Raw genomic sequence first — 21,847 nt, 5'->3', positions numbered from 1 at the left:
TCATAGGTACTGTAGGGGAAATGCAAGGTTCAGGCAAAAGCATGGTCCTCACTTTTATCGAGTGGTTGAGAAATCTTTTCTTTAAATCCTGTTTAGAATGGTGTCTTTATGCTCCTCGGTCTGTGACTAGCAAGATCTGCAACGCTACATGTCACACTCTAGTTCAACTTCTGGTGTTAAGGAAAATATTTCTGAAAGTTCATAGAAGTCTCTTTAAGATAAAATAGACACAGAGCAGGACAATGTAACTATGGGCTCCTCTACCACCTCCTGGAAGAGCTGGTTCCTCCCCAAATCTATCCTGGCTCCTGGGATAATGTTCTCTCAATCATGGGTTCCACTCGACTCTCTGAGATTTCCTTGTCCCTAGGCACATATAAACTTTTCAAGTGTAGAATGGACTCCCTGGCTTCCTGCACAATATGGAGGTGATGCTTCATGAGATGCAGGGAATGGAATTGGCTATGTCAAAGATGACCAGCATAGGCTGGAGAGAGAGCTCAGTTGGTAAAGTGCTTTTCTTGCAAGCCTGGGGGCTTGAGCTGCATTCCCCAAACCCATGTAAAAACTGCCAAACATGAATGATAAGAACCTAGCATAGAGGTGGGGCAGGTGGTTCATTGAGTCCAGTGAGGGATCTTGACTCAAAATGTAGGGGACAGTACCTGAGGAACAATACCAGAGGTTGTCCTTCAGGGTATACGTCCTTGAGCATGCATATGCACAGGCAGCTGCACATATGAGAAAACATAAACACACACACACACACACACACACACACACACACACACACACACACAAAATACACACAAATTGACTAGCAGTCTCAAATAATGTGTAAGTATCAGATAAAGGATGGATGACTTGGTTCTACTAGAGGTTTCTTTTATCTATTAGCTAATTTAAAACAATTCATTGACAGTTTTGTACCTGTATATAATGAATTTTAGTCCCTTTCATCCCCTCTTTACCCTATATTATGACCCATTCTTTCCCTGCTGAAACCCTGTTCCCCAAAAGTCTCCTTGCTTTCATTTTGTATGTGTGTGTGTGTGCGCATGTGTGTGTGTGTGTGTGAGTGTGTGTCACACTCACACACACACACACGCACACACACACACACGCGTGCACACACACACATACATTTCCAGCATGACATGAGTGGGAGGTTATTTACTGCAGCATGGATAGCTTACTGGCTGTTGTACCACCAAATTAAGTGACACTCCTTTCCTCAGCCACCATTGGCTGTCACCATTCCCTTGGGGAAGGTTGGGGCCTCATGGATCCCTCTCCCTCTCCATAATGACATGTTGATAGGCCCAATCTTGAGCAGATCTTGTACAGATAACCATTGCCACAGTGACTCTATGAGTGTCTTACCTGTGTCAGGTCCTGATGACACCATTTCACAGTAGTCCTGCCCGACCTCAGTTTCTGACGATGTCTTCCCTCCATTGTGTGATGCCCACTGAGCCCTGAAGTTGTGGAGAGTGGTGTGATATAGAGTGGTGTGGAGAGGGCAGCTTAGGGTATTATCTGCCCCCTCCACCATCCATTGCACAAAGAAGTTCTCTGATGAAGGCTAAGAGTTACACTAATCCATGGATATAAAGAAAATTTAAAGGCAGTTTCGAATGTCTATATAGCAAAATAATTGCAGTAGGCTTTTTTCTCTGTATATGATCTTCCTAACAGGGATACTTGACTGAGTTTATAGCAACGAGCACAAATTCATCCAATGGCATGGGCTTAAATTCTGTGGGAAGCAGTTGGTCACTCCCACACCTGTACCAACCATATCTCCTCAGGCTCATCCTTTGTAGCTCACAGGATTCACAGCAGGGTCCGACTGTTGAGGACGCTTCTTTCCCCCCAATACTTGCAAAGAACCCCTGGCACTAGGAAGGCTGTCCAGCAGGGAAGAGGCTTCCAGGTCAGTATCGACTTCTGATTTCTCCATTTCTATGACCAAGATTTGAGGTGTCTTTCATGATAGGATATGCCATTAAGTTCTGGTGGGCGCCCAAGAGCTATGGCAATCATCTAGATTGTGTTAGGGGTCCTCTGGGTTCACTTCCCCAAGAGCAAAGCCAAAGACAGTTCACAGACTGGGGGAAGTTAGAAGACGGAGCGCTTCAGGATTTCAACGTCTCACCTGTTTAGTACAATGGGAACTGTGTATGCTGGCACGTGCTTGAAAAATCACAGGACACATTTTCGAGGCGGGAGATCCTGGAAAATTGCCTATGTTCTAGAAATTTACCAACACTGCTTTTTTTCTTTTAAAAAAAAATTGAGAAAGTAAAACCAAAGAAAACTAAACTAAGAAACTAAAACCAAACTGTATGTCTTCCAAGGAGAGGATTACCTCCTTGAAGGTGCTTCTACTCAAACTCTTTCTTTTCTGTAATTTTGGTGAGCTTGTAAAACACTAGGTTTTGTAGGGATTGCTAGTTATGCTGTCTCTAGCCTCTTTTTCCCCTAAAGATTTCTATGTAGTTTCTAGTAAAAAGACCAAGGAATGTTTTGATTTCTGCACTGGACATATTATTAGCTAGATATAGAATGAGGCAAGATGCAGTTTTTATGACAGTTTGAGTTTGAAACAATTAGGGAGGTGTAGAAGTAGATCAAGAGAGTCTCAGACTAGACTCCAGGCTAGATCTCAAGGGAAGCCAAGAAGGTATTCCAAGGAAACCTTCCATCCTCCAGAGGTTTTCTGTGAGGCAGTCTTTATGTGAGTTTTAGTTCATGCTTTTATCTTCCCCATTCAAATTAAAAGATTGTAGAGTTTAGAGTCTTGAATGAACGACTATCCTATCGTTTACTGGTGTGCTTCTTCATAGCGCGGAAAGGAACACACAGTGTGGGGTGGCGCTTTTGGCGGCTTGTAGTTTCTTATGTGTGAAAAAGAGAGTCTCTGTTATAATAGGTTTCACAGTTAAATAAATGCAAGCGAGAATTAATGATGTAGGCAAAAAGAGAACCTATAATTGATGGTTGAAGGGGACAGGAGCAGGGGCGATGAAGGGAAATGTCACTGGATGCAAAGCCCCGCAGCCCATGGAGCTCTGAGCTGGCGGCTTCGGCTCACAAACCTTTTGCTTATTTCACTCAGATCTCAGTTCCCAGAATCTAACTGAAAGCCCTTTTTCTTTTCCATGAAAACTGTAATCACTTTGCCACTAACCTAACAGGTTTTGCATCATTAATGTTAAATTTGTATGTTTGTCTTATTTGAATAAAGTACAAGAGTTTATATTTTCCTGGGGACTCATCAAAATATTCCTTTATCCTAGCCACAATCTGACTTTCATCAAAGACCAAAGCTTAATTACTTCCCAAAATTAAGACTTACTAGGTTAATGAGTAAAAGCGCTTTCTGCTAAGTTGACAACCTAGTTCAGTTCCCAGAACTTACTAGATGGAAGGAAAGACCCAACTCCCACAAGCTGTCCTCTGGCTGCCACATCTGAGCCATGGCACAACTCAAACTTTTCTTTCGAGGAAGTCACATCTGTCTGTTTTTGTTACTGTTGAGTGCATGCACACAATACATAAATAAATGTGATTTAAAAAGTTAAAACTCCAAATATAAATTCCATAAGGTTTTATGTTTTACTTTTAGTAATGTAAAAAGTTACATATATTTTCCATGTATACATATGATATATAGTACCATAAAACATACATAAAATTTTTTTCCTTTTTGCCTATATTTTATGTCACAAAACTTTCCTTTTTATAAAATGGCTCTGAACCTCTTGATAGATGTAGGAAGCAGACAGAGCAAACCTCCAGCTGCTAGTTCTTTAGGGTCCTGTAAAGTCTTTTCAGGCATTGCTGTTTGGATTAAGTTGCTAAAGTTAAGGAGCTATACTGGTCAACATTAGTGTTTCTAGACACTGCTGCAAGGACTTTGCTATCAGGAAAGGTTCAACAAGAGCAACTATGACCTGGAAAGTTGCATGTCCCTCCCACCATGAGAAGACACAGCTAGAATGCACTTTTTATGAACCAGGAAAGAGGCTATCACTAGACACTGAACCTGTTGGCACTTTGATATAGATGCCCCAGCTTCAAGAAACCAGAAGTGAGCAGCCAACCTGCCTACCTGCCTCCCTTCTCTTCCCTTTTCCCTTCCTCTTCCCTTTTCCCTTCCCTTTCCTCTTCTCCTACTTCCCCTTGCCCTCAGACTAGTGGACCAGCTCTCTCATTATGTTCATACAAAGGCCCATGAATCTTGGTTGGAGAGATGGCTCAGTGGTCAAGAGCACTTGCTGTTCTTTCAGATGATCCTGGTTTGGTTCCCAGCACCCACATGGCAGCTCACAGCCTTCTATATCTCTAATTCTCTGGGCACCAGACATACATATAGCACACATACATACATACATACATACATACATACATACATACATACATACCTAAGTCGTGCATGCATATGTACATACATACATATTCATACACATAAAGTAAAAACAAATAATAACAAATGATTTTTTAAGTGGCAAAAGAAAAATATAACTTCCATAAATCTGACTACTGTCCATCTATGTAGCAGGCTGATGTCTCTGAAAAGGACATGAAGAAGAAGCTCATGGCTTGCCAGAGACGAGCTGATGTCAATCCTGGCTAGAATGTGGTCCGTTCCTCTGTCCTCCCATCTCTGCCAGCCCAGATTCCATAGTGTACCACAGACACACAGCAGGACAAATTGGGAGTCACAGGGCAATCTGAAGTGAGAGTTACAGACACCGTAAATGAAGGAAGTGTCATGGAAAATGGCTCTTAATTTTCCTGTCAGGATGATATTGTTCCCTGACTATTACTCAGGGTCAGACAGGGTTGCCTCTTGAATGAAGGGTCTGTCTGGACACCACAGGAAGTGGCATTGATGATTCAGCTTGCGGGCACACTATCTCCTAAGACAAAGCTTTATTTTCAGTGTCATCCAGCTGGGGGTTTGGGCTGTGGCTTTTTATATTTGCATGTATATGTATTTGGAGAGGAAGCCATGGAAAGGAAAGGAAGCGGCCCAGCATTTTTTCCTCAAGTCCTGACCAGACACAGCTTTGGATAATGACCTTCCTCCACCCACGCTACCCTTCCTCAGCTGTCTATCCACATTTTGCCTGAAATCTTCAAAGTTTTTGAACATGTGGGTTTAAAGCCACCCTGGTTAAATTACCAAGTCTCTTGCTGTAATGCCTGAAGCAAGAGATACCTGTGGTCACTCTGCATCCTGGTTGGGGCTAGTGGCTCAGCGCTGTGTCCTTGGGGAAGAATGGCGGTTGAGTCACCAATGTCACCAGTTACTTTTGACATCTGCACAGCATAAATGGGGAGCTACTTTGTGTATTTTCTAATTCTCTATTTCAGAGTGGTAAGTGGCTTAGTCACTCGGAGAGGCTGACATTTAATGGATTTAGTGGAGCATTTGATGCTGCAGTACACAGAGGCTGTTAGTTTAGAATGATCGTTTCTCCTAATAGGACAAAACTACAAGTTGGTAGAACCCAGGCCCTGGGGTCCAGTGCATTTTACCCATAAACCAGCACTGTGATTTTTATGGACTGTGTTCTCTTGGGGCCTCTTAGGGACTTGTCAAAAAAAATAAATAGATCCTTGATGATTCCAGCGTCCTGATTGAAGTAATTGCCTTGTGTTTTCTTCTGGTAGTTTCATAGTTTTTGTCTCATCCCATCCTTTCCCGGGCCTTCTGTCTAACTCGTCCTTGTTGCTTCTTGTTAACTGGTGAGGCAGGGGAGTTTGGCTCCCTCCTCTGCACATGAGTATACCATTTCCCCAACCCCTTTATTCACAAAGCATCCTTTCTCCAGCGCAGCTCTTAGTGCTTTCATTACAGGTGTGGGTGGATTGTAGTTACAGCTGCTGTGTTCGATTGGTCTATGCATACAGGAGGAAACCTCCAAATTTTCCCTTTTCAGCATATTAATAAATATGGACTTGCTGTATCTGGCTTTTGTTATTTTGAAGTATATATGTATTAAGTTATATATCTAGTTTGCTCAGAGATTTTATCATAAAGAGAAGCCAAGTTTCATCAACTGATTCTTCTATATCTTTTAAGATGACCACACATTTTTAACCCACTCGGCTGATGTGTATTTCTGTGACACAGTGCATCTTGCTTGAATGGCCTGATTAAGCAGCCTTGCCTCTTTGGCACAGTTCAATCTTTGCAGGGTGCTTTTCTCCAGGAATCCTGTGTGTCTTCCGTCAGGAAATTTGTCAGCGTGTGATCATTCACAGCCACCTCTAGTGATCCTCTGATTTCTCTGGTGTCAGTTGTAATGACTCTGTTTAAAACCCTCTTTCCTATTTAAATTGTCTTTTTCTTGGTCTACCTAAAAGCCTGTGAATTTTGGATCTTGTTGACAATCCAGACCTTTGTTTTATTTTTGTAATTAAAACTAATATCAAGTTATTAATTTAACTTACTATATATATTAAGATATTAAAACTAATATCTCATTAGTTTCAGCTCTGATTTTTTTGTTTTATTTCTTCTACCATTTCCCCACTTTTTCAAATGTCTTAAGGTGCAATGATAACTTGTGTGTATCTGAAATATTTTTATGTTTTTGTTTCCCTTTTTCGAGACAGGGTCTCACTATGCAGCTCCAGCTGTCCTGGAAACCCACTCTGTAGTCCAGGCTGGCCTCGAAGTCACAGGGATCTGCCTGCCTCTGCCTCCTGAGTGCTGAGATGAAAAGTGTGTGCCACTATGACCAGTTACATTTTTGACGTTTTTAGAACTTTCTTCTTAGTTTTTCTGTGTCTCATATATTTTACCACATTGTATTTCTGTTTGCATTTATTTCTTAAAATTCTAATTTTCATATTAATTTCTTCCTTGATTCTTTAAAAGTGGGTTGAATACTTAAAAAATTGTTTTTACTTTTAGTTCTTTTATTGTTAGAGAAGATACTATAAGTTGATTTTTCTTTTTAGTGCTAGCATCAAGCTTCATACAGGACAGGAAAGCACTTGACCATTGGCTGCATCTCTAGTCAATGATTTCAGCTTTTAAAGACTTGGAGACTTGTTTTGTGGTCTAGCCTTTGGTCTCTCTAGAGAATGTTCCATGTGCTGCTAGGAACAAAATGTATTCTGCAGATGCTGGGTAGATATGGAAAAAGTCCATTAGGTCTAGGATACAATGTAACTCCACAATATTTCTTTGTCTGGATGATCTGTTCATTGCTTATTAAAAAATCTCCTACTATTCAAAATTTTATAATACTGCATTATTATTAGTGCTAATAATAATTACTTCAAATTGAGGAAAATGAAAGAAGCATTATTTTGATCTTAAGATATCAAAATCTATTATTCAGTGTTTTATAAATAACTTGTAGTAGAAAAAAAACCATGATGAACTGTCCAAATTAGGACAATTTTTGTATCAATGCATATTAAATGGTTAAAGTTCAATGGCTGGGTAATTTGGTACAGTGCTTGGTGTGAAAAAAAAATCCCAGCAGATGTGCCTCAAAACACAGTCATTGGTGAGGTCATCCTTCTAGGCACAAAATAACAGATTGCAGCTAGAAGATGATGGGCTTTTGCCAGGAGTTAGGGAAAATTTTCAGAACCATCACAGGTAGGTCTTTCTGTTTACTATTGCTACTAAAGTTGCTGGCAACATGGTGGGCAATGTTGTAAAATATTTTGGACATAAGACAAAGAACTTACATATAGAAACACTTAAAAATAGTCATATTGGTTACTCTTACAGCATAACATTACCTCAAACTCAGTGACTTAAATAACAAACATCTATGACCTCCTAGCTTCTAAGGGCCAGTGCTCTGGGGGTAGCTGAGCTGGCAGTTCTGGTTCAGGGTCTCATGATGTTGTAGTCAGTAAGTTGGCGGGGCAATAGTCATGTGAGGTCCCAATGGGGGTTCTACATCCTGGGTGAATGCTTAAGCTGCCCTTTGTAGGAGGCCTGCATTCTGTTGTGGAGTATCCATCAGAGAAGACTGCTTAGACATGACTTTAAGCCAATAGAAAGTCTTTATTAGCTTGTCAGTGAGTACGCGGGACATTGGGGATCCCAGTGTAGCCCTGAGCTATTCTCAGGACGAGGTTTTAAGCACAAAAACTCAACTCAAATCAAATGTTTAGGTTGACGTACTTCAGTTAACAAGAACAGTTAGCCAGAAGCAGAACTCCAGACGCCATAAAATAAGGTTAGTACATTTAGGACTTTCCCAGAGTGTAGGCTTTGATGGACTAGGTCTTTGTTTTCATTTTGACAGGTGGCGCTTGTGTACATGATGAGTTTTATGGCCCAAATGGTATTTCCATTATGGAGTCAGATAGGCTAGGGCCTGGGGCCTGTTCTACATTCCTTATCATGTCAATGTTCCTCCAGGCTTCTTGAGTGTCCTAAAGATGAGACCACTGTTTCTCAAGGAACTGAAATCTAGGAAGCAAGATGAAAGTATAGTGTCTTTTTGGCCTACATTTAAAAGTTTTATTGTCTTTTTATTACAATGAGCTATTGATTATACGGCCCCCCCAACCCCGTGTGTGTGTGTGTGTGTGTGTGTGTGTGTGTGTGTGTGTGTGTTGGAGAGAGTGTTTTTCAAGGTACCATGGAGGCAGACTATACCCAAAGGGTTTGTTACAGTTAGCAGATCGCAGTTGAAAGAAAAAGAGTCAACTTATAAAGGAACAGGAGAGATTATTCTTTCTTTACTGTGTGAAAATAACTTCTCAGTGACTCTAGTTGAGAAGAATGGGTGGGAAGGTCATTGAGGTATGTCAGACCATGAGAAGTGTGAGGAAATAAGATCGATTTTGTTTACTAGATTCTGGAATGAGAACAGAATCTGAAAATTCCCTTTTTAATAAAGAAGAGGTTTATTTGTTAGCACGAGATAGACTGAATCCTAAAAAAATTTAACAAGGATTTAGAAGGTTGAAACCTCAAACAATCTCTCTGTGGTATTGACTATGACTGCATCAGTTCTGCTGGCCATGCTGATGCTACACTTCTCTCTTGCCATTTCTCCTGGAGGCTTATCCCGGGAAGACCATTCCACCTCAAACGGACTTGTAGTAACCTTCATGCCTCCCATGCCTCCAGAGGATTTGCTCCTTGGTCAGGTTTGCTCTCTATTCATTTCCCAACACCCCGTTCTTTGACTACTGCTCCCGCTCAAAGAGCTAAACAGAATGACCGGTAATCTTGAAGTTCCAGACTGTTCACCACCCAGCATTCTACAAACCCCCTATAAAGCCTGTGTTTTCTATCCCACGGATGAACTCACACCTTTCAGGTGTGACACTGAGGGCAGGTCATGGGGTGTTTCAGTTGACTCTGCTCTGTCTTAATTGTCTGACATCCATGAGAAATGTTTAATCTCAGAGCTCCTCTTAGGGATGTAATAGACCCACCCCAGGGTCAGCAAGACTGTGTGTGAGGATTCCTAGAGTCTTTTATTTCTAAAGCCCACGTTCAATTTTACCTCTCGTGAACCTTCACAGCTTACATTGATTTCTAGTCCTTTAAAGTCCTGGGAAGCCATTTTCTAAATTGATTTGTTTGACAAATCGCCACCTATTTCCTATCACGTTCCTCTTTAATGAATTTGAGTTTCTAAGGGTCAACTTTCTTACAGGTCACAAGAAAGTCTAAGAATGAGAGTTTTTATGCGTTCCTGAATATTGTTATGAAATAAATGTTATTATGAATTTCCCCCATGTACTGTGAGGGAGGGATTCCTAGGAACATTGTAGAAGGTTTCCTAATATTGACAGTTGGTGGGCCACCAGAACCTTCCCCAAACTGTTCCTTAATTGTGGGTTTGGCTGGTTAAATAGATGGTAAGGTAGCCCTCAGTTCCCATAATGGCCTAGTTCTGTCCTAATCTGCAGGCTGTGCTATTCAGTTCGTGGGTTTTTCTGTGTGGGTTATTAGCTGCATGTGTGATGCCATGATTAAATACTTCCTTTGTACTGTATGTAGGGGCTTCAGGGAACATGCTACTGAATTGTGCCTATAAAATAGGGTTTGCTAAATAATGGCTTCTTTTTACTAATGTTGGTAGTTAATAAACATTTAACTACCCTTCTCACAAGCATTCTAGGTATACTGTGTGACTACCACAGAACTCATTAATCATGTTGAGAGTATCTGTGTTATGTTACAGGCTTTGACTTTAGCAAGCTAATACAAGTAACCCCCTACACACACACACACACACACACACACACACACACAGAGAGAGAGAGAGAGAGAGAGAAAAAAGAGACAAGAAAAAAAAAAAACAGACATAGCAAACATACAACTTAAAAGTGTGCTCATGCTTGGGCAAAAGAATATGCTGTTAGCATAATTAGCTTTGTTTAGACCTTAAATGTTCCCAAAGACCCGTGTCTTAAAGCCTTATCCTAAATGTAACACTGCTAAGGTGACAGAACCTTTAAGGAATGAGGCCTTGTTATTGGGGGTGTGTTTTGGAGAGGGTTGTCGGACCCTGATCCTCTCTCACTTAAACACCACTCTGAAGTGAGTAGCTATACCATGGGTCCTACAAGACATACTGTCCCTGGAGGCCCAGGGCAACAAGGCCTCTAAAACTGTGAGCTCAGATAATCTCCTTCAGTTGTGTTGATTAACCTCGGAGGGTGAAAACAAAACCCATGACAGCGAGTCATGTTATACGTTCCTTTTTACCCACTCGGTTGTATTTCCACCGAGGTTCTCATCTGTGCTTGTTCTCAGGGTAACCAGCAGACATTACTTACTGGCTTGGTCTCAACAGAGTGAAGCTGGTTTGTGGATACTCTGTCCACAGGCTCTCAGGCCACGAGAGACACAGCATGTCTCTATCTGAACCACATGAGGACTCACCGCAGATTGTCTCTAAAGAAAACAGTAGAAAGGCCAAGGAAAATGGGAGGCTCTTAGCATCCAGAGGAAGAATGAAAGTAATGGTGGGGAAATGTCCAAACTCAATCAAGAAATTACCTTAGGGACAGATAAGAAGCTCGGTGCGAGAGCATCCAAGTTATTTCTATACACGAGCTCGACGCTTCTACAGTGGTAATGGATATTAGAGCCAGAAAGGCTTATCTAGAATCATTTATTCCTTTGTTGTTACAAAAATAAATTAGTAAGTCAACGCCCCGTTACTTATTTCTCCTTAGCACACTGATAAAGAGCCCACATTTATTCAGTGTAGGGATTTTATCCACCCTGATTCTTCACGAGGGGCTTCTGTGTTTGAACAAGTGAAGCGTCAAGGCGGCAAGAGTTAACTCCGCAGTCGTTTCCTCTTCCTAAGAGCAGTTTTTTAGCAATGCTAATCAACGGTACTGATTTTCTGTTTTGATTTTTCCAGCATAATTAAGTGAATGATCTGGGATGCAATCAAGTTTGACACCAGGGGGTTCATGCAAACGACTTAGTATTTTTTTTCTTCTACATTTAAAATTTTGTTAAAAGGAATCCTGAGGAATGTTATTTGAACATGAAGACTAAGTGGATGGGGGTAACTTAACACCCATATGTTAAAAATATCTATTTTAGGGAAGGAACTCAATACTTTGTTGACCCTTTCAATGAAAATAATGCTTTCTTAAAAATATTTTTTTGAAAAATATTTGACAGAGAAAATATTGGAAATTTTTAGTATAAGATGGTGACATGAGTTAGAAAAGAATAAAGAGAAAATGTATTGAACTTTTCCTCCTTCAAAAGAAGCACAAAGGGAAAAGGTGGTCACACCAGATCCATAGAAGAAAAGGAATAAAATACAGAAATGTTCTGTATTTTAAACAAAATACTTTTTGTATTTTAAATAAAATAACAATGTTCTGTTAACATCTTATTCAGGTTGAGGATCAGCTCCTTCAGGAGACAAGTTCAAACAAAAAAACAAGCCATGCTTCTGTCTACAGTGAAATCTCCCATTTCTATAGTGATCTATAGTTTCTATAGTGATCTATAGTTTCTATCGTGATCTATAGCGTGTTAGTATACTTATGGAGATATCTTCTCTCGTCACGGCACATAAAATATTTGAATGATCTCCTCAAGCAGTTTTAACCAGCTACGTGCATTTGTGTGATTCCTGCATCTGGGTCCAGCAATTGTCTGGCTTTAGACACTTTAATCTAGGATGTAGACTATCCTAGAAATCCACTGATGTTCTAATTCTAATTAGGAAAATACTTTGGGATGAAGAGGCCATGTTTTTACATGCTCAAACATATAGACACAACCACACCTTTTAAAAATCATATTTCAATTTTATATGTTTTTGTTCTAATAAACTCACATGTAGTGTTTTATGATACCATTTTTAAAGATTGATTTTGTTTTTAATCATTTTTAGATAATTGATTAATGTGGTGGATTTTGTTGGTTTGTTTTTGTTTTTGTTTTTTATTTTTTATTCTTTTGAGACAGGGTTTCTCTGTAGCTCTGGTGGTCTTGATCAATTTGTAGATCAGGCTGGCCTTGAACTCAGAGATCTGCTTCCCTCTGCCTCCTGATTGCTGGGACTAAAGGCATGTGCCGCCACACTTTGCTGTGTCAGCATACAAATATTTCAATGTACTGATATTTCCTTTGCACAAATGCCCCCTACGACCTTCCCTGTGATAGCTATGGATGCTGATGTTAAAAGCAAAGTGCTTATTGCCCACAAAGACCCAAGTTAACAATCCCAGCACTGAGGTAAAAACCTGAGATGATGCTTGCTTATAATGCCAGCTGTGGGGAGGCAGAGGCAGGCAGATCCCTAGGGCTCATGGGCCAGCGGGCCAGGCTAGCCGGATCATAGCGAAAGACATTGACTATAAAAACAAGACAGAAGACTCCTAAGGAAGGGCAATCGAAGTTGACCTGTAGCTATACATGCACACATACATGCACACGCACGTGCACACACATTCACCCACATATGCACACATCCCTGTACCCCTACGCACAAGCACATAAACAACAACAAACTCAAACAAAAAAAAGACCAAAGCAAGAAGGAGGTGACCACGTTCCGCCTTGTTGGCCAGCCTCTCCCAGAGATTATTTGCCTCAGGCACAAAGGAGAGAAACTGGACCATGTGTGACAGAAGTTTTACATTAAAGAGAACACACAGAACCTCTCTTTTTCTTGGCAGTTCAGTAAGTGTGAAGTAATTTCCAACTTTACAGACTAAACATTTCTAATTGGTAAATGGATGGTTTGATTTGAAATGGTGGCTTAGGAAATAAACTTCCCAATTTGGGGTAACTGTTTCTGAATCGTTGGCAGATTACCGTTAACCAACCTTCACTTTGTCTTTGAGGGGAACATGGAAGAGAGTGTGCATATTTCACACGCCATTAAAGGGAAACACATCCTAACAAAGAGAAGCCAGAGGGTGGGGAGGGAGTTTCTGTTGGTTTGTTACAACCAACTAGCCTTAGGGTTTTCTTTTTTGGGTAGGTGAGGGAAACACTAAGCACTTAATACATGTCTTCAGCTGTAAAATGGCGACAATCAGAGCCCCTGCTTACCCAGCAAGTTACTGTGAAGATGAAGTCCTTGGCCTACAGGCCTAGTGCTGTGTGTAGTAAATTGTGGCTGGGAGGAAATGGTCACTGTATTGTTTGTCATGAGCCATTTTACCATCCTGTTCTCTATAGCAGAACTTCTTCTCTGATAGTCAGCTGCAGAACCTACAGCTTCATAATGGGAAACCGTAAGAAATGTCATTAATTTGCATCGATTCATAAGTCATAGCTTAGCTACTTAATTGTGCTTCAAATATTGGAATTATTTAATGACTATCCTTTTAAAAGATTTCACGGTCTACCCTGTGTTTTAATTATCCTGCAGATTCATGATGTTTTCACTCATCCTTAAGTACTTCTCCTAGATTTCTCTTTTATGGAGTTGTAGATAGATAACTTGTTACAAAGTATTTAAAACACTTGTTCTTGTAGCCAGTCTTAATCTTGAAGAATTTAAAGTTTCCTCATTTGATCTGTACTGAATCTGAAAATTTTATCATATTTTAGTCTTTGGGTTTCTTTTTGTTATTTATGATTGTTACTATCTATCTATCTATCTATCTATCTATCTATCTATCTATCTATCTATCTATCATCTATCTATCTATCTATCTATCTATCTATCTATCTATCTATCTATCTATCTATCTATAAATCAACCTATCTAACTAAAAGTACCATTATCAGTCCCGAGGAATCAAGTCTGTGATTTCAACTACTTGGGAGACTAAGGCAAGCAGGTAGGTTGCAAGTTCAAGTTCTTCATGGGCTTTGGAGTTAGGTCAAGACTGTCTAGGCAAATCAGCTAGAGCCTGTCACAAAACTTTCAAAAGTAAAAGCCATGCTGGGAGTGTAGTGTAGAGACAGAGCCCTTACCTAGCTTGTGTGAGAACAGCTACAACCCCCAGAAAAATAAACAAACTAAAGACAAACACACAACAACAACATCATGTGATCTTTTCAAACCACAAACTTTTGTTTTGATTTGAAACATTGGTATTATTGCTTCAGATTCCAGTTCTCTCCCGGAAAACAACTGCTTTGCTCAGACAATTTAATCCATTGTTGCTAGTTTTACCCAGGCAAGACAATGCTTGTTTTACTTGTAATTTGTAAATAGGCCAGATAGTTGTAGTTCTTTGTCCATTCCTTCGGTGTTGATGACAGTGTGTTAATGCAGCCTTCTGTGTTGAGATCTAGCAAGTAAGGAATGGGTGTGTGTTTTCCCATTGCATATCATTACAACTCTGAAAAATGCATGCCTGGGGTAGTCTCTGCACACAGTCGGTGTCTATAAATGCTCAGCAATGGCTTTGCTTGAATACCTAATCAGAGCCTTAATCTTATGACATCCAAGCTGAACCTTGTAATAGGTTGACCAGTTTCCCTGGAGTCAAATCCCAAGTCTTTTGCCTAGATCATTCCTGCATTCAGTGGCCAGCCTATACTGATTCTATCTATTAGAAATCAGGTCTCCGCCAGCCTGTTCTTCAGAGACCCAGTACTGTCAGACACCAGACCCATCACCCACTGCAGCCAGGGGTGGTATATTTTCACTGTCCCTAGGAGTTGGTCCTCCCTCCTGACATCATGGTCTTCTCTGGTTCTCTCTGTCCCCTGATCTCTCTGTCTCATGTCCCCACTCAGAGATACCCTGTCACCAACCCCTGTCACCTAACAAACCTCTTACGTGAGATCTGTTGCATGCTATGATCTCTTAGGGTCACACCTTGGCCCCAACATGCCAAGGTACTTCAGCCACTAAATCCTGACACAATCTGCTAAAACATTTTTAGAGTTGCTTGAGTCTCTGGTCACCAATGTTGTTGTCTAGTAGTAGTATATAAAGTGGGGACATGGTTGCTCTGAGGTATGGTTGAGGTGAAAGGTTTTATTGTAGATATGAGGGCGAGTATAGCCAGATGCATCTGGAAGAGTTCAGAGCAGGGAGAGAAAGTAGTAGACTAAACATGGCCAGCAGATTGGACTACACCATAGAGGAGAGGCAGGTGGGAGAGAGCTAGAGAGGAAGAGAAGACCGTGTGTGCAGACAAAGGAGACCAAGAGAGGGTAGCAAGAGAGAAAGTCAAGAGAGTGCTCCAAGAGAACACATGGCCGAGATGGCAGGTGGGGGAAGGGAAGCCCATGAGCTGGAGAAGTTTGGGGTAGGTCGTGGGGTGAGAAGAGCCAGGATATCAGTATGGACTCTAACAGGTGTTTATGATGCTGAGAGAGCCTGGAGGTCAGCTTGCCTTGTGGTATGCTACTAGGTACCACAGTTAGCTCCTTTGTCCTGACTTTCTTGTGGACATAATGAGTAGCTCCATAGTTCACTGTAGCTAACAAAGGGACTGTGATGTGTCCACAGACTTTCCAGCTGCTGTCTTTCTCCTACAAGAGTTAGTTGAGCTCTCTGAGTTCACCCAGTGTTCCTCCACCTCTGGACCCCTTGCTTAGAACTCCTGTCTTCTCTTTTTGTCTCTGGCCAGCCTCTCTTTCCACCACCTGCCAGCTTCGCCATTTTCCACACTTTTTAATATGCTGCTACCATAGTCTTGTGCTTCAGTTTCTCCAACGCTGACATCCAAACAGCTTTTGACTTTCCACAGGTATTTGTGGTTTCAAAACTACTATAAGAGAGTTGATTTGGTTTTTATTCAAAAGATGGGAAAACTGAAGCATTCTGTGAAGAAAAGTGTGTCTCGATGGGCAGGAAAGGGGTACTAGCCGTACATTTTTGGATATCTTTATTTCTGTCCTGCCAGGGTTGAGTGGTGCTCCATGCATGTGAAATAAATTGCTTCACGAATCTCAGCCCGAGCCTGAGGTGCCTTCCTCTAGGCTCAAAGGCGCTTCTGTTTCATTATGCATTCTTGGGGACAAATGAGGCCAGATTCCTCTGGAGGCCCTCCTCTTCTAGAAGGAAATATGCCACGCAGGAGAATCTGTGTTGTCCTGGCAGGTTCAGCTGGCATGGATCAGAAGAACCTTTGTCACAGTGGCCGTTAATGATGAGTCACACATTTTAGACACTTACAAAATGGTGGCCCCCCTGCATAGCATGAGGAATGCCCCTCTCTCTCCTGGCATGAGAAATCTGGTGAGCCAGCTGTTTCAGTTGATGGGGTATGTGTGTGTGTGTGTGTGTGTGTGTGTGTGTGTGTGTGTGTGTGTGTGTGTGTGTGTACGTGCACACATGAGTGCTAGCCCTAGCAACTGGCAAATCCTCCCTGGTCCACTGGAAAAAATTCTGTCTGGTGATTTTAATGCTACTTTATTGTTTTTCTTCCTGCAGATTGTTCTTCAAAGAAAATGGCTATTTCTTCAGGCTCCTGCCTGGGCCTCATCTGCTCACTGCTGTGCCACTGGCTGAGGGCAGCATCCTCACTGAACCTGGAAGACCCCAATGTATGCAGCCATTGGGAAAGGTAACTGTCCCAACAGTGGTCAGCTCAGTCTTTTCCATTGTCACCACAGGCCTGATGTGTAGGATCAGAATTTGAGAAGACATTTTGAAATAATTTCCCTGTGAAAAGTCAGTTTAGTAAATTGAGTCATGTTACAGACCGTGGAATGCATGTTCTGTGGGAGAAACTTCTGGTTCTAATATGGGTTCAGTTGTAAGAAGGCAGGAGAGTAACTCGACTAGAGTTTGGGTAGAAGGCTGTAAGTGCTTTCCCAAATGTGGTGACTTGAGAAGCTGGACCTGTGCTTGGGAATGCTGAGTAAGCAGAGGGAAACAGCATTGGGTAATCTACTGTACTAAAACACTGAACCATATGGAACTAAAACAGTTGTGCCATGGGTAGCTTGGGAAGGGAGGTCTGAGCCAGGCCTGGTGTGCCACAGTTCTGCAACCCCAGTTACTCAGGGGTGAAGAATAGGAGCCATGAACTCAAGCAAGGTCTTCTATCACTACAGAACCAGGTTGAAGTCAGACTGAAACTTAACAAGACCTCGTCTCAAAAAAGAGTGGGGTTCATGTGGACCAGGGCGGCAATCTAAGGAACACTTGCCTTATATTGAATCCAAAATGCATTTAAAAAATTAGGCCTGATTTTTGGATGAACACGGAAGGCCCTGTGAAGGTGGCATACCCTGAGGTGCTGTGGAAGATGTGAGTGGATAGCAGTGTGTGTGTGTGTGTGTGTGTGTGTGTGTGTGTGTATCTGTGTGTGTCTGTGTGTTGGTGGTGGGAGTTGGGGTAGCTTCTCCAGATGGAAGATAGCTTGAAGTCAGTGTCTTGCAGATTACCCAGAACTGGACTCAGCACAGTCAGAGGGACATTGAAGAAGGTAAACATCGGGTACATTATGTGAAGGCAGATGATGGAGTATCCACAAGTCAGCAATTCACAGTAGGAAATACGCAAAACACTTGAGAACGCATCCTTCGGAATCCTCTAGTTCTCTCTGAAGCAGAGAAGTAGTCCAAATCTGCCCTGCGCTGGCACTGCATCAGCAGGTCCAGAATGCACTGCGCTGGCACCATATCAGCAGGTCCAGAATGCACTGCTCTGAGTCGCTGCCCACAGGCCCCAGGAAGGGTCTTTATCCCAAAATAACAGTTCCTGCAAAGGTTTAACTGAGAGAATGGAGTTTGGTACCCAGACTTCGATGTGCATTTCTACTGTCTATAGCATGGTTGATGCTGTTCTTGGTGATGATGTTGGTGGCCACCTTCAACACTGTGATTAGCAAATAACAGAGTGCACATTCTACTGGCTTACAGTCTTGTGATAGAGGTACAAAGCTGGGACCAGCAACCGTAAGATGCTAGGGACGTGCGGGTGTCTTCCTCTTACTGTACATGGAGCCAGAGCTTGCGCCATCTCTGTAGGCAGCAGAGAACCAGGATAACAGAAACATGATCGCTCTATCGATTAAGGAAGTTGCGTGTCGTAAAACTTCATGCTGCAGAGAAAATAGGTAACAGAAAGCTGTATGAATTTGTGACAGTAGCGGGGTCATATAGAAAAGACACTAATTTCCTTTTGCTATCTTTATAGCACCTTCCCTAAGACATTTCAGTATGGAAGTGTGCAGTATTTGTTAAAATAATACGGAGAAGTCTGGAATGTAGGAACCTGAGTACTTGCATAGGAATGAACATTGTATCAACAAAAGGGACCAACAGGCAGTTAAACATCTTAATGGTTGGTGGCTTTAGGTGGGAGGAGCAGTTAAACTTGGGAGGTGTTGGGAGGGACCAATCATTGGATCTTGAAAATGTATTGGTTGTGATGTGAAGCTGGTCCACCAGAACTTAGAGTTTGCAATGTACGCCATTGCCAATGTGGGAAAACAGCAGAAAGGAGCTCCTGGGCTAGTGTGGTTTGATGGTGTTGGGCTTAGGAAATCAAGCAGAAACAGGAGCCTGGGAGGGCTGGGAATTTAACAATGGGATGCTCAGCATAATGAGATAGGGAATTGCTAAGTGGATGACCAAGAGGAATGTGGGCTATTCTAGCATCACCCATTTGAAAGAGCAGATTTGATTGGATCTCTTACCCACACTTGAGCAAAGCTGTCAACACACCTCTGCCTTGTCTTGTTCACCAGGGATAATTTCCACTTTCACTTTCTGAGACCTTGCATGTGGCATGGATTCAGTAGATGATTACTGAAGGGTTGACCCACCTTCTGATAGGGAATAAGATGGTCTAATATATGGACATGCACAGCAAGCATGCTATCTCTACTGTGGTGTATAATCTGGTGTAGAAATAATCACCAAGAAGGAAAGACTATGGGAGTCACAGAGACATGATTTTCCCATATGCCACTAGGAAGAACCTACTAGAAAGAAGCTACAACCTCCTTGTTGATAAACATGTTCTTTTAAGTCGATGATTCCTAGAAAGGATAGTTCTTAAAAGTGTTTTGATAAAAATAAAAAAGTATAACAAGATCAATAAAAATGATTGAATGAAGGGCCTTTGAGATGACTTAGTGGGTAAAGACACTTCCTGCCAAGCCTGAAGACGCAGACTCAATCCCTAGACTCCACATGGCAAAAACTGATGCCTACAGTCTGTCCTCTGACCTCCATATGAGTATTCTCTCTGTCTCTCTGTCTCTCTGTCTCTCTCTCAATGTATATACGTAAACACTGTGAAGGTACATATATTTTCAAAAACTGAAATGAGACTCTTTCCAAGGAGCTGGTCTCGGTAACAGGGTTTGAGTGGGCTTATGATAGACTCTTTACGACAGCGAAAACCACCTATGCCCTGAGGTTTAGAGCCAGGAAATGGAGCCTAACTTCCCAGTGTGACCTTGTGGGAGAAGTGCTCTTAGGCTTTGCCATCCCTACAGTGTCAAAGTCAGCATTTTAACAAGACACTCTGCTCTGTGCATATACCTTCGCCGTGCATATACCTTCACATATACCTTCGCCATGGAGCTGTCAGGTGCTGCTCGCCGTGTGTCCACTGATCTCTGAACAGTTATTTTCAGACAGTGTCATCCCTTGTTTTATGGCAGAAACTGTGATTTTAGAAACACTGTGCATAAAGGGAAAGGAGAGAAGATTAAATCCTGAATAACACACGAGGGGAAACTTCTGAGGGGAGGAAAACAACGCAATGCAATGTCCTTTTGGAAAGCAAGCAACTCTTAAACCCTCAGCTGCCTCCCATTCCCGGGCTTCCTGAGTCCCAGCTTTTTCATCTAGATTCTTACCAAGATGGTTTGAAAGAGGAGAAATGGCTTCTTTCCCAAACCCTCAATTAGTAATACAGAAGTGGCAGTAATTGAATCAGCAGTCCTGAAGTGAGCTCAGAGAAGAAACGATGATTATTACCATATCTGATTAAAGTAACAAGATAATTCAGGCAGATAAAATGTAATTAACCACTTTGGAATGTGTCCAAGTGATGATGGCTTGCCCCCCTCCTGTTCTGTGACCTTAAATTAATCCTGCTGGGGTTTCTCTCCTACGATACTTAATAGGTTAAAATCATGATGATATGTTTCTGTGTGTTTGAAGAGATTCAACAAACAAGCCACAGATAACAGAGGGATCAAATTTCTTTAGTTGAGGGGCTCTCTGCTCACCACTTGGTTTGGGGCTTGATATGTTCTGTTGATAGTCTCTGAGAGGGGACATTCTGAGAGGGGAGGATTTGTCAGGGCTTCATGCCATTTGTTAATGCTGAATCCTGACTGGAGCTCGAGCATTGAAAGCCTGTGTTACTTGCAATGGGAGGTAGACCAGATGGATATGTACTCTAGACAATGCAGACTCAGTCTTCTTTACATTTAGGCCTCTTGGGAGCAGCCCCCAAGTTCCTGGACTGCTAGCCAAGGAACTAACACAGTTCAAACAGTAGTCAGACACAAGCCAAGGCACAGTGATGAAGTGGGTGTTCATTTTGCACGTTTTCCTTCCTGATGTCAACGTACAGCTTCCAGGCAGCAGGCCCACGGAGAAGTGACAGCCTAATTGTCCAATGACAGATACTAAACCAGTCAGGTGTAGTCACTGACAAAGACTGTTTGTGACCATGGGAAATGGCTTATAATGTGCACTCAGGTTTCAAAAGTGAATACACTGTGTTATTATAGTATAAGAAAATTCAAAACCCTCAAACCTAACTCCAAAGATCACAGAGGCAGCAACGTGCTGGCCTGTGGGTGTGAAATTGTTACAGAATTCTCTCACCCTCAATTTAAAAGTTTGCTTTTCAAATTTCACAGTTTGTGTTTTAGATTTCCTTAAAAACTTAAAGAGAAAGGGGGTAGGAAGATAGCCCAGTCAGTAAAGGGCTTTCTGCACAAGCTGGAGCCAAACCCAAGCTAGATCCCAGCATCCATGAAAAAAGCACAGTGTGGTGGTCATACTTGTGTGGACACCCTCATCTCAGAAGGACTAAGAGTTTATTATGGAGCCAAATCTTAGTGATCATGGGCCAGGGACACAGATTTGGGTTCCCAAGTTTTATTGTTCCAAAGTAGAAATAGTTTCAGAAAGTTTTCATTGTAATAGAATAAAGTAAGTCACAAGTCAGGGTATTTTAAAAAATACATATGGTAGAAATATCAGAGAGGCAAGTTGTAGCTGGGTGGAGGGGCCTCAATTATAGATCTAAGGTGTTATCAAAAGTATTCTTAATGATTCCTCTTGGGGAAGAGGGTATTGTTAAGTTACTAAATCTCAAAGACTTTTATGTGTTTACCAGGATCTTACATATAAGAGAGATAGCCCATTGGGATAGCCCAAGAGAAATTGCAATTAGGTTTTGGAACTACAGTCTTTCAACCTCTCTACAGTCGGCAAGGTTTTAATCAGTCAACTCAC

At 41.8% G+C, this 21,847-nt stretch overlaps 1 protein-coding gene across 1 annotated transcript in view; it reads left to right on the top strand.

Moving 5' to 3' along the window:
- Megf10 (multiple EGF like domains 10) overlaps positions 1 to 21,847 on the top strand; it is a 150,632-nt gene that overhangs the window by 26,834 nt on the left and 101,951 nt on the right. Inside the window, exon 2 of the mRNA XM_032885345.1 lies at positions 16,842 to 16,974. Coding sequence (XP_032741236.1) covers positions 16,859 to 16,974 — 116 coding nt within the window. The 5' untranslated portion in view covers positions 16,842 to 16,858. The remainder of the gene's footprint in view (positions 1 to 16,841; positions 16,975 to 21,847) is intronic.

The sequence above is a fragment of the Rattus rattus genome, chromosome 15 (assembly GCF_011064425.1).
Source record: "Rattus rattus isolate New Zealand chromosome 15, Rrattus_CSIRO_v1, whole genome shotgun sequence".
Taxonomy (NCBI): Eukaryota; Metazoa; Chordata; class Mammalia; order Rodentia; family Muridae; genus Rattus; species Rattus rattus.
This window is presented reverse-complemented; position numbering and strand designations above follow the sequence as displayed.